Below are 13,950 nucleotides of genomic sequence, written 5' to 3'. Positions count from 1 at the left end.
TTCCGAAAAAACGTCAGTTTTTAAAACTTTTTTTTGCATTGATCCATGTCCCCTGGGGCAGGATCCAGGTACCCAAACACTTTTTATGACAATAACTTGCATATAAGCCTTTAAAATGAGCACTTTTGATTATTCATGTTCGTGTCCCATAGACTTTAACAGTTTTCGCGTGTTTGTCTGAATTTTTTTCCTGTTCACATGTTCTGGTGCGAACTGAACCGGGGGTTGTTCGGCTCATCCTTACTATTCACAAAAGCCCCCATGCTTTGGAAATGAACAAAGGCAGACAAGTTTAAAGTCCAGTCAGCTCCTGCCAAAATGACAGTGGATGAGTGGGCATAGCCACCCAGAGCCAGGAAATGTGTTATTCACAGGACAAGTGTTCCCAGGCACACTTACACCATCAGCTCTGATAACCAGACCACAATGATCCCCGCTTCTGTGCTCTGTGAACCATGTCCGGGACCCCCTCCTCCAAGTGGTCTTGGGCATGGGCCACTTAATCATTACTGGGAGAAGTTTGGAGCATTCACGCTACACAAACAAACCAGACCAAGAAGGTGAACCGTGCCCAGGCTTGGTGAAAACTGCCAGTGTGAGTGCTCCTAAAAAATAATAATTTAAAGTCTGAATCCTGAGGTGTAACAGAGCACAGCTTCAAACAGGTGCATATCTTGATTCAACAGGAAAGTCCTATTTCAGGTACAGCTTCTCCGTGTTATGTCTTTGGTGATATTTACACTGGGGAAGCAGTTTAGGAATGTAGGGTCTGCGCTTAATATTCCCAAATGTCCATAAAATAAGTACCGGCTTCATCAAGCATTTCAAAGAAGCCAAGCACTATTAAATGTTTACAAAAATATAAATTGTAGCTACAAAAATGTTTCTATACTTTTAGGAAGAAACTAATTTTGTTGTTTGTATGATTTTTTTTGAAGGTGCTGCAGTAAAGTCATGTATGCTATGTGGAAAGGAATACAGATCACCTGGTTTACAGACAGACCTCTCCTTGAATATCTGTCAATGCTCAGTCATCCTAAAGGAGGACTTTGAAGTAAGTATTTGCTTCTTAACCATACCATTTTCTCTGAATCATTTGCTTTTTCTGCTTCTTTCCAAACCGATAGAAATTAGGCACTTTTTGTATAATGTATAACGTTACGTATAACATCTTTAATAGCTTCCATTCACATCATGGTCCATGATAAATGGGGTAGGATGATATGCAATGTAATGTTTCAAGATAATAAAAAGAGATTCCCCTGATAGGGTAACTGTGAAAGGGTAAATTCTTCACATTGAAACGATTTATGAAAAGTGGAACTCGAGCCATCCTATAAAGTTCCAAGAGTCAGGTAACTAATGTTGCTAAATTACTAAGCATTTCATTTACCTGTTTTAACAAGTATCAGTAAATCTACATGTCCTTTAGCTCCACAAAAGTGTCTTACGCTTCCTAGCTCAGATTAAGTGTCTCTGGTATAGCTTCCAGATCCCAACTACAGAATCCCACTTTGTATACTAAAACAGGAATAGCATTTCCTGTATCACTGGAAAACAATGTTATCACGATCCAGCTCTTCAGATAATAATCATCTTTGTAGTAATTGATATTCAGCAGCCAAACATTTAATACAAATAAAGCATTTAGCTATGGTTTGAAAAGTAAAAGTTAAATTGTGATCACTATTAATAGGTTGTTTCACATTTATGAAGATCCGTAATTGGGCCATAAATATGAGCCACCCATGTTAATATGAAGCCCCGCTCACTTTTCTGCCCATAAAAAGACAGTCAGTTATGAAAGATGGTATATAGCAGTGGTCTCCAGCCCTGGGGCCAGATGCGACCCTTTGCTTGCCTTTATTTGGCCCTTTAGGCATTATTCCTGCCACTGACACCAACAATGAGGCACTATTCCTTCCACTGACACCAATGATGGGACACAATTCCTTTCACTGACAACAAAATTAGGGTGCTATTCCTCCCAACGACACCCACTTTTTCTCCCCCTAATACCAAAGACTGAGCATTGTTTACTCCCACTGGGCACAGTCTGGCCCCCCTAATGTCTGAAGAACAGTAAACTGGCCCCTGGTATATAGCATGGTTTACTAAACCTCATGTGGTATTTGTTTTGATGTGGCTTTATGTATCACCAGTTAGAGGTCATGGCATTACAATTTCATCACTCCACCTACTTTACATACTTTGGAGGCAGATGTCTGGTCTCATACCAAATCTTCACTCTATTCACAACCAAAGAAGATCCATACACTGGCTTTTTATGTTGGTATGGTGTTCTTTCTGATTTTATAAATGGGAGTTAGGAAAGAGCTAGGTTGTAACTTAGCCCTGGTATTCTAGAATACAATTGACTAATAGCTGAGCACAAAAATGTACATAAAGGAGCTGTTTTACCTGCCAAAGGATTTGTATTTCAGTCCATCCAGTCCAGAGCTTCAGATTACCCCACCAGACAGCAGTGGCAGGTTGGTGATCTGACTTTAATTACAGTTAAACAAGACAGCTAGGTCACCTCCTTGTCCTCAGTCTAGTAAGGAAGCAATAGCAGATTTCTGATCTCATTCTTGTGCTCATTTTGCATGTGTTCCTTTTTAGCGGCAGAGCCTGATTGGCTTCTAGTGCTAGTCTGCCACCTCCAACTGAGTTCTACTGTGCAGGAATTACTTGGGGCTCATACCTCATATGGTGGTACTTAAACTAGCTACATTTATATAAATAAATATAATGATTTAATACAAAAATTAATACAGAGCTGCTGGAGGTCAGTTTTAATGTTTTTTTTTCCTTATGATAACCTATAATATTTTCTTAACATTCATCTTGAAACCTTACAGATGCTAACACCACGAAGATTAAATAGAAAGTTATGTGTATATAGGAAGGCAGCAGGGGAAGGAAGTCACAGCTTTAGTAAAGCCATTGCATATTAGCAAGCTAGAAGATAATATCTACAAACATTTTTGCCATTACTTGAAAGCATTTCATTTAACACGCTCCATACTGTTTACTTTTATGCTACCCAAAGTGACCCTAATACTGCCTCAACCAGATTTTGTAAAATTAATATATGTCACATCAGTCTTTTTTTCAGTTAAAACAAAGATGTTCTTCCAGTGGTGGTAGATGAAGTGTGTTTAGCACATATATGACCTGCTGACAATCGATGGCATCAAAACATTTTAATATTTGAAAGAAAACTGAAGCTTACCGAGCGGGGAAGCGTTCCATTACAATACAACATTACATTTCAGGTCACACGCTTATAGAATGTCCAACATGCTAACTGCATTAGAAAACTGCTGCCTCAAAGATCCCTACTCTAATGCCCCGTACACACGGTCGGACTTTGTTCGGACATTCCGACAACAAAATCCTAGGATTTTTTCCGACGGATGTTGGCTCAAACTTGTCTTGCATACACACGGTCACACAAAGCTGTCGTAAAATCCGATCGTTCTGAACGCGGTGACGTAAAACACATACATCGGGACTATAAACGGGGCAGTGGCCAATAGCTTTCATCTCTTTATTTATTCTGAGCATGCGTGGCACTTTGTCCGTCGGATTTGTGTACACACGATCGGAATTTCCGACAACGGATTTTGTTGTCGGAAAATTTTAAATCCTGCTCTCAAACTTTGTGTGTCAGAAAATCGAATGGAAAATGTCCGATGGAGCCCACACACGGTCGGAATTTCCAACAACACGCTCCAATCGGACATTTTCCATCGGAAAATCCGACCGTGTGTACGGGGCATAAGGGCCTAGTTTCATCCCTATACATGCCACTTACTAATTCCATGGGCCCAAATAAAATCCAGTATATAGAGTATATATAAGTGGGAAAAAGACTTAGGTGAAACCCTTGAGCAGGCTGATTGGAACAAAATTTGGACAGCTACCTTTAAAAATCGCCCTTAACACAATGGCCCAGGAAACTGCAAACTGTTTCTTTCACGCTGGTACATGATGCCTGATGGCATAGCCAAATTTGTCCCAAATGCCTCCCCAACATGATTACGAAGTTGCAGAGAACAAGCACCTTCCTACATATCTGGAGGCACTGCCCCAAGGCCTCCTACTCCTGGATAAGCATATACAACATGCTTAGAGCAGTTTTAAATATCAACCTCACTCGTAATCCCTGTGGGGCTCTGCTGCATAGGCCCATTCCGGATATCTTCAAGTGGGAGTGGAAATTGGTGTCGTTTGCAAACGTTGGCTAAAGCTTGGAAACAACCAACTACCCACTTTGCAGTAAAAAAAAGCAGAATAATGGGTACTAATGACGCCTATGCTAAATTCCTCAAAGTCTGGATCTCATGGCTGCGCTACAATATCCCTATGAACCTTCATGGCTCCCTCCTCTCTTTATAACCGGAGAGATCGCTCCATGTGGGGTTGCGGGCCCCAAAAATACCTCCTGTCCATTTCCTTTGTATTACACACCTTTTCTCTCTCTCCCCATTTCCTTTTCTATATTGTATCCCCTCCCCCACCCACACACACACACACACTTTCCGCTCTCATTCTAATTAATATTGCATAACAAAGTCTTGCATCTCTTACTTTCGAATACCCTAATGTGCAAATAAAGCTATCTAGAACCATCATGGCCTTTCATTTATACTACGTATCTTATTCTTCCCATTTTTTACTTTTTCACTCTGTAAATATTAAACTGTGACTTACACTTTTATTTACTGTACAACAAATGAAAAAACTCCACAAAACTTTTTGAAATAAAAAAAGATGTTAACTTTTGTATAAAACTTCTAAGTATTCCCCAATTTGACCTAGAGGAACCTTAATGTGAGATTTATATTTCAGACAACATTCAAGAATGCTGCAGAAAACCGGAAATTTAAGTGCATGGAGTGCGGAAAAGCTTTTAAATTTAAGCATCATCTGAAAGAACACACACGAATACATAGTGGTAAGTACTTACTTTGGTAGGTCTGGATTTATGTTGACATTTATGTTGGAAGGTGGATTAGGCATATCACCTCCTAGGGGACAAGGATCTTGCTGCAAGCCATTACGTAAAGCTCTAACTCACTGTTCTGTGCAGGCATTTCACTTTCAGGCCGGAAGCCCCCTTTGCACCTGTGCCCCACACACTTACTTTACAGAATGACTGTTTCTGCTCTCTTTAGCCAGTTGTTGAATAGGTTCCTATTTCCCCCTGACATATGGACTCCGTACAGTGCCGGTTTTAGACCTTGGTAGGCCCGGACACTTTAAGTTTGGGAGCTCCTCGAAATAGAATTTAAATTATATGACAAATAAAAAAGTGATCTGAAATGAGTGATACATCGCATTAAACAAAAATATAAGTTAGGTTCCAGAGAAGACGCTTGATTTTTTTTTCTCAATTTTATTGACTGTAAAAATACACATTACACACCTAATAAGAGACTCACAAGTCATACATCACAGTTATGCATCACGCTACAATATTTACTTTCTTCCTGCACTTAGTATTTGCAAAATCTATAACTAACTCATCAAGCTGTATCATCTTGAGGCCACTGCTCTTAACAGCCAGTAGGCACAGAGCACTTTTTCATGTCTTTCATGGGTCATTTTGGTTCTCAGATAATTATTTTTAGTGCCAATTTGCTGAATGACCTGAACAACTGGAGACCACCATGCTCAAATATATTCTAAAAGCTACATTAACACCTGGAAAGATATCAGCAAATCCTTCACCACGTAACAAAACTGCCTGTTGGGATGAAGTGAGACATGACCGGAGCATGGCAAAGAGTGCAAACTGGAATTTCCTTAACCAACACACTACTAAAGTCTCGAGGGGAAAATACATTTCATTTTTTTATAAAGGAAGTCTGTGGCCCCCTCTGGCAAGGGGCCTCGGGGCAATTGTCCCGTTTGCCCCCTTATAAATCTGACCCTAAATCCTTAGTGTTTTGAGTTTGGTAATGCTGAGCATGTCTTATAATCCACCAGCCCTCTCACATCTTCACTGTATTTGGCACAATACAATGGAGGGCACAGTACAGAAGCCTCCATACTTCTGAATAGCAAGGCCTTGCATAATGTGACTCCAGCCCATGTCCCTAGACAAACCTTGTACCACAGCAGGATCCAAGATGGAGACTAAGAAACTAGGCAAGGAACATGAAGTACATTTGTTCCCTCACCACCAGGGCCCCCCTCACTACCCACTGTTACCTGCTTCCTCTAGTTACTGGCTCCTTATTCACAGCTTACCTTCATAACCATTAAGGTTCACTGACTATTCACTGTTTGCACATATCCACAATGATTAACTTGATGCACTTGATTCCACTTGAATCACGTGCTTCCTAACCGGTGGGTTAATATGATAATTTCCCAGAGTAAAGTTCTTTCCTATACACCAGCATTACAATTAGTTCTCCCACTTAGAAATACTTGTTCCCAGTAAGTGACATAGACAATTTCTTCACTTATTAAAAGTCCTTTTCCTTGCAGAACTGTAAAGTTAACATGAATATATCACATCATCATACATCACATCATGTATCCATACACATACAATCGATAGGCCTACAACTGGCTGTGAGATTTTTAATTCAGGAAGATTGACTGTGCTGCTACATACACTGTCCCTAGTGGTGCATATATAGAATGGTGCATAAATACATGGTGCTGCCCATACCTTAGAAATAGTAGTCCTTCGCAGCAAGAGTCCATGACACATGGTTGCCCTAAAGAACAGATCACTTTGAAGATTGCTGTGGCCTGAAGAATAGCTACATGTTGACACAGGCCCTCTCTGTTTACTTCCCACACCGAACTCTCCCTCCATGAGGTCAGCTCCTCTGCATTTATACTCTTCACAAGGGTAAGTAATATACCTGAGGAGGAAAGTGAGTCACAAATGACCCAACCCCTACAGCGTCAGTCAACATTTTAAAGTAACAGCAAATAATAACAAGACATATTGGCATAATAAACATGAAAACCCACAACATAAAGTAGGCGCCTGTCTACATGTAAACTTCTAACAAATATATTCACATTATAACACAGCTTTCTTTAGTAAATAAACAATAATGCCTAATGGAGTATCCATCAGTGTCCAAATATTACTTTAACAATACAAAGCTTCCACTTCTGTAGTGAATCTTCTTATATAAAGTGCTCTGTGCTCTTTCAATTATAAAGTGACTTTGTGCTCAAAAACCACACAGTGATACGTGTGCCCCCTCCTTTGTCAGCACTCCCCAGACAAGATGGACCCTTTTCTGTTAGCATAAAGGTCAAATGTGCCTTCTCTGGTTAGGGGGGCCCATATTTGTTCAATGATAAGAAGTAAACGGCTATAAATGAGTGGGGGGAGTGCTTCAAACGGTATAAGCAGACGGGAAGAGAGAACTCTCATACTGTAGTAACTTCTTTTATTAAAACGAGAATATAAAAATGAACTTGTATGAATACAAAATATATCCGCTTTGAACAATTGGAAAAAAAAGGATTCAATCACAGTCCAGGAGCACCACCAGTCTGTGTGCGTTCCACGGACTGGATGTGGCATCACCAGAAACTGGAAGCTCCGTCCAGCGCATTTTGCCCCTCCCACTGGGTGTTTTCTGAGACCAAACTTGCAGTGTTTATCTTTTTCTGAAAGTGATTTTGAATTAAAAGTTGTCTGTAGTCACATTTTTGTTTTGTTTTGATTAGAGGAGGGAACACTTTTTTTGACTGCCTGCATCCAGACGCGATCACTTGCATGTGATCACTGCATGATCGATTGTATATGAGTGGCTGTGATTAACTGAGGGAGCCTATAGGCTCCCATTGCTTTCAATGGGGCTGCCTCTCACAGCTAGTCCGCGGGAACCCCACGCTAGGGTTCTCATATGTAATAGGTGTTCGGTGCATTTGCAGGTGTGAATGTACCCTTAGGCTTAGTATATACTTGTAGTTGGAAAGGCAGTAAAAAAAAAAATGGTTCAGCCATGTTTTTACCATCCCATCAACCACCACCAAGCTGCAAGTGCAGCCATAAGGAGGTAGATGCATGCAGCAAAGCAACCTGTGGCAAAATGTATCCCCACTCATATTCCTGTATTGATTTGTATTGTAAGTGTACTGTCTGCCCCCATGTTGTAAAGCGCTGCGCAAACTGTTGGCGCTATATAAATTCTATATAATAATAATAATAATATTCAAAAGGCAGTACCGGTTGCTGTATGTGATCCATTCAAGTGAGCGTGGTGACACAGCAATGTGCAGTGGAGTGGGCCTTTAGGGGTTAAAACAGTTGGTGAGGAACACATAATTCCTCCGAACTGCCTCACAAATGCCGTTTGAAAACGGATCTACTATGGAACTCTTTAAAGGGCTACCAAATGTTTGAATGAGCCCTTACTGATTGTTAAGAATTTGTGAATAGTGTATTGTCCATAGCCTGGGCACAGGTGCACTTACTTATTCATATACCATACTAAACAAAAATGTGCAATGGTGATACTTTTCTGAATCATTTATTTTTTCACAGGTGAAAAGCCATATGAATGTTTCAAGTGTAAAAGAAGATTCTCACATTCAGGTTCATACAGCTCTCATTTAAACAACAAAAAGTGCTTTCCCACCCAGGACAGACAAGCCATTGTGGCTTCTCTAGCTCCCTCTTTCTCCTTTCCACAAAAAATGGATTATGAAGAAAACTTAAAAGATCAACTAAAGCCACAAAATGCCACTGATCATCATAATAAAAAGCGGCTAATACACAGTCAAGATACTGATTCTATTGCATTTCCACATTTCTCTTTGTGTGGTTTTGATTTTAATATCACACCTAGATCTGTTCAGAGCATGGCTATGGGCATGTCCATGAACCCAAGCATGTTAGAGAGACCAGACATTTGGCATTTAGGCACTGACTGGTGGCACAATCAGTATCATATCCAAATTGGTTCCAATAGATGGTCAGTAGGTGACTTCAATAACCGTTTCTCCCTAAAGAAGCACAATGTGGAACACCAGAGTACTACTCAATATAATGGTTACCACCCTGAAGCGCCAGTCTTTACACAGCACTGTCTAAGTGGAGTCACAGAAGATAATGCACTTTCTTCATCTTTGTACCATAGAGTAAAGAACAATACCTCAATCATAAATAACACAGGAACATACCATGAAAGTCCACCAAGCAAAGCCCACAAAGGTGAACTTTTAGAAGAAGAACCCCAGAGCATTGCAAGCTCCAGTAGTTTCCATAAACTATTATGTTCACCTTGTCCAAATATTTTAGAGAAGATACAGTGGTCTGGACGAAGACATGACACATCAAAATGTGATTCGCAAGAAATTAAGCCAAAGGGTAATACTGTTAGTCAATTTCCCTCTGTCCCTCTATTCAAGGAAAACCAGCTTGAGCCACTGGACTTATCCATGCCTAAATTAGACAGTAAGACACCTTTAAAGACAGATTCTAGTGAAGAAACCTCTAAGGACCCAAAAGAAAAGTTTGAAATTAAAAGTTTAAATCTGGATTTTCTACCACCACAAGTATTATTTATTGAACCACATAATGAGTCAATGAACATTCCATGTGTACTACCGGAGGTAGTGCACAGCATTTTACAAACTCGCTATCCATGTGCGACTATGGACCACTCTTTAAATGGGTTTTCATTATGTCCCTATATGAACTGCTTCTACGGAGACACTTCAATTAACCTGAAAAAAATAAATGAAACTGTTGGGATTATGGTGAGACAATTTTTGCTTCTGTATCCATAAAAATGTCTTATTTAAAAAGCAGTGTTTAAAGCATAATATCCATTTCAACCTCTTCCTTGACTGCACATATTAATACAAGCTGATTTCTGATTGTGGGATCTTGTACAATACTGTTTGATGCACCATAGAAGTAAAGATTCTATTTCATTTTAGTAAGGTCATAAAGGACATTGATCACTATACTGTAGCAAACACAAGACAGAATTTTGGTATTGTGTGCACTAAATTTTAGACTGCTAAAAAGGATAAATGTAAAACGAAAAATTGATAATTAGTTACACAGTTACACACAGTAGGCAAGGTTGAAAAAAACACAAGTCCATCAAGTCCAACCTATGTGTGTGATTTTATGTCAGTATTACATTGTATATCCCTGTATGTTGTGGTCGTTCAGGTGCTTATCTAATAGTTTTTTTTTTAATTATCGATGCTCCCCGCTAAAACCACTGCCTGTGGAAGAGAATTCCACATCCTAACTGCTCTTACAGTAATGAACCCTCTACGCAGTTTAAGGTTAAACCGCTTTTCTTCTAGTTTTAGTGAATGGCCGCGTGTCTTATTAGATTCCCTTTCGTGGGATCAACAGTACAATAATTGTACATTGAAATCATGTCCCCTCTCAAGCTTCTCCTCTCCAGAGAGAATAAGTTCAGTGCTGGTAATCTATAACTCATAACTAAGGTCCTTCAGTCCCTTTATTAGTGTTGTTGCCCTTCTCTGGATTCTCTTGAGTTCCAGCACATCCTTCCTGAAGACTGGTGCCCAGAACTGGACAGCATAAAGGTGTGGTCGGACCAGAGTCTTGTAGAGTGGGAGAATTATTGTTTTATCTCTGGAGTTAATCCCCTTTTTAATGCATGCCAATATTCTGTTTGCTTTGCTTGCAGCAGCTTGGCATTGCATGCCATTGCTGAGCATCTACTAGGACCCCCAGATCCTTTTCCATCCTAGATTCCCCAGAGGTTCTCCCCTAAGTGAGTAGATTGCATTCATATTTTTGCCACTCAAATGCATTATTTTACATTTTTCTACATTAAACCTCATTTGCTATGTAGTTTCCCACCCCATTTGTTCAGTTCTTCTTGCAAGGTTTCCACATCCTGCGGAGAAGTTATTGCCCTGCTTAGCTTAGTATTGTTCGCAAATACAGAGATTGAGCTGTTTATCCCATCCTTTATGAATAAATTAAATAAGATTGGTCCCAGGACAGAACCCTGGAAGACCCCACTTTCCACCCCAGACCATTCCGAGTACTCCCCATTTATCACTACCCTCTGAACTCGCCCCTGTAGCCAGTTTTCAATCCATGCACTCACCCTATAGTCCATGCCAACGGACCTTACTTTGTACAGTAAACGTTTATGGGGAACTGTATCAAATGCTTTTGCAAAATCCAGATACACCACTTCTACAGGCCTTCCTTTATCTAGATCAGTGTTTCTCAACCATTTCAAGACAGAGGAACCCTTGAAATAACATTCTATTCTCAGGGAACCCCTGCTAAATATTACTATATCCAAAACTCATTGGTACATTAGTGCGATGGTCAGTGGGAAGAATGATCCTTACACTTGTGGTGTTTGGGAAGAATTACCCCCTTAAAGATAGCGAAAAAGATCAATGGTGTCAGTGGGAACTTATCTGAGAGGCAGAAATTGCTCATTGCTTGAGGAACCCCTAGCAACCACTGGTTGAGAAACCCTGTTCTAGATGGCAGCTTACCTCCTCATAGAAGGCTAATAGATTGGTTTGGCAAGAATGATTCTTCACGAATCCATGCTGATTACTGCTAATGTTACCGTGGTCATTACTAAAATCTTGTATATAGTCCCTTATCATCCCCTCCAAGAGCTTGCATACAATTGACGTTAGGCTAGCTGATCTGTAATTCCCAGGATTGTAACTTGGCCCTTTTTTAAATATTGGTGCTACATTGGCTTTTCTCCAATTAGCTGGTACCATTTCAGTCAGTAGACTGTTCGTAAAAATTCTGTACATTGGTCTGGCAATTACTTGACTGAGTTCCTTAAGGACCCTCGGGTGCAAGCCATCTGGTGCCAGTGACTTATTAATGTTAAGTTTTTAAGTCTAATTTTAATTCTGTCCTCTGTTAGCCATGAGGGTGCTTCCTGTGACATGTCATGAGGATAAATATTGCAGTTTGGGTCACTGAAGCCCCCCGATTCCCTCGTGAAGACTGAGGAGAAGAATACATTAAATTCCTGCGCCATCTCTCCATCCTCAAGAACCAGATTCCCTTCATCATTCTTTATGGGGCGACTATGATCTGACCTTCCTTTCTTACTATTTATATACTTAAAGGGTTTCTTGGGATTTTTCTTACTCTCCTCCACTATGTGCATTTTGTGTTCTATCTTAGCCGCCCTGATTGCACCCTTACATTTCTTGTTGCATTCTTTGTAGAATTGGAATGCTGATGATGATCCCTCAGCCTTGTATTTTTTGAAGGCCTTCCCCTTTGCTTTTATATGTATTTTTACATTGGAGTTAAGCCACCCAGGACTTTTATTAGCTCTTTTAAATGTATTTCCCATTGGGATGCACTGGCTAATGCCCTTATTTAATATGCTCTTAAAGCATACCCATTTTTCCTCCGTGTTCTTTGTTCCTAAGATTTTATTCCAATTATTATCTTCTAGAAAGGATCGTAGTTTAAGGAAGTTGGCTCTTTTGAAATCCAGTGTCTTTGTATTCCCCTTATGTTTCCTATTTGTGTGATTTTTACTAAAACTAATTGACCTATGATTGCTGTTTCCTAAAATGTCCCATATTTCCACATCCGTGTTCAGGTCTGTATTGCTGGTAATCAGTAGTTATAGTAACGCTTTGTTTCTAGGTAGTGCATTTACCATCTGAACCATGAAATTGTCCTGTAAGACATTTAGGAACTGGTGAGCCTTAGATGAATGCGCGGTTCCTTCCACCCAGTCTATGTTTGGATAATTAAAATCCCCCATTATAATGACTCTTCCCATTCTTGACACTAATCCAAATTGCGATAGGAGGTCCGCCTCCGCCTCCTCCCTCTGGTTAGGGGGAATATAGCGTACTCCCAGTATTACTTTCCCCTTAGTTTCCTTCCTTTGTAGTTCTACCCATAAGGATTCCACCTCCTCCCTTTTTTACCCTCTCTATCCCTGCGATATAGGGTATACACTTGAATGGTTGCCAGCCAATCATGAGAGCTGTCAAACCAAGTCTTTGTGTCAGGTCACCTGAGTCCAGATGACAGATGCACCCCGTTGGGGTCAGTAGTGCACCGCTAAGATAGTGGACCCTAAGGCTGACTGCTGCAGATGGAACTCTGGGTGGTTCAGGAAGGGGGGTCCCCTGGAGCACCATCACGGATCCCACAGGGAGTTAGAGCATAGATTCCCCAGGGAGCGGAGTCTAAGAGCCAGCAGGTGTTCACCAGAGCCTCTAGTGGTGAGGATGGTCTGGGCTGCAACTGGCTCCAGGTTGCGGCCCCCAGGGTCTCCCAGCTCACGCTGCAGTAGGCTACAGGAGGATGGAGAGGAAACAGCAGCCTAGGACAGCAAGGGATAGTAAGGAGGTAGCCAAATGTCGGGGCGACTAGCAGACAAGGATAACAGAGAACATGCCAAAGGTCAGGGTCACAGGCAAACAGGGATAGTCAAGAACATGCCAAAGGTCAGTGTCACAAGCAGACAGGGATAGTCGGGAACACGCCAAGATCGGTAACAGAGACAAACTTAGAGCACACGGCAAGCAGGCAACAGGAAGCCAAACACACAATATTGCATGGTAAGGCAGGCTTGGAGAATACGGTGTTAAATAGTGGTTCCTTTTGAGGCTAGGGTGGAGCCACACTGAGGGAAGATTGCTTAAGCATGCAGATGTGAGAGTACAAGCCTCAAGGCTGATACACAGACCAGGTAAGAGACAGACAGGTCATTGAAGTATTACTGCAAGGTCATGACACTTTGTAATTCCTACAAAATCTAAGTCTTCCCCGTACAACAGTAGTTCTAGTTCTCCCATCTTGTCCGCCAAACTCCTGGTGATTTAATTGGGCAGCTATTCGAAATACATAGGAAAATCTGTATTCTGTAATAGCTGGGAATGGTATACTAAATAGTGCACAAACCAAATTTTAAATATTTAGCTTAGCTTTAGGAGAACCTG

At 40.8% G+C, this 13,950-nt stretch overlaps 1 protein-coding gene across 1 annotated transcript in view; it reads left to right on the top strand.

Annotated features, from left to right (window-relative positions):
* The window catches only part of LOC141127405 (zinc finger E-box-binding homeobox protein zag-1-like), a 133,538-nt gene that overhangs the window by 105,599 nt on the left and 13,989 nt on the right, over positions 1–13,950 (top strand). The window contains exons 3-5 of the mRNA XM_073613801.1: positions 939–1,054; positions 4,858–4,963; positions 8,537–9,753. Of these exons, the coding sequence (XP_073469902.1) occupies positions 939–1,054; positions 4,858–4,963; positions 8,537–9,753 (1,439 nt within the window). The remainder of the gene's footprint in view (positions 1–938; positions 1,055–4,857; positions 4,964–8,536; positions 9,754–13,950) is intronic.

The sequence above is a fragment of the Aquarana catesbeiana genome, linkage group LG02, assembly GCF_042186555.1.
Source record: "Aquarana catesbeiana isolate 2022-GZ linkage group LG02, ASM4218655v1, whole genome shotgun sequence".
In the NCBI taxonomy this organism is placed as follows: Eukaryota; Metazoa; Chordata; class Amphibia; order Anura; family Ranidae; genus Aquarana; species Aquarana catesbeiana.
This window is presented reverse-complemented; position numbering and strand designations above follow the sequence as displayed.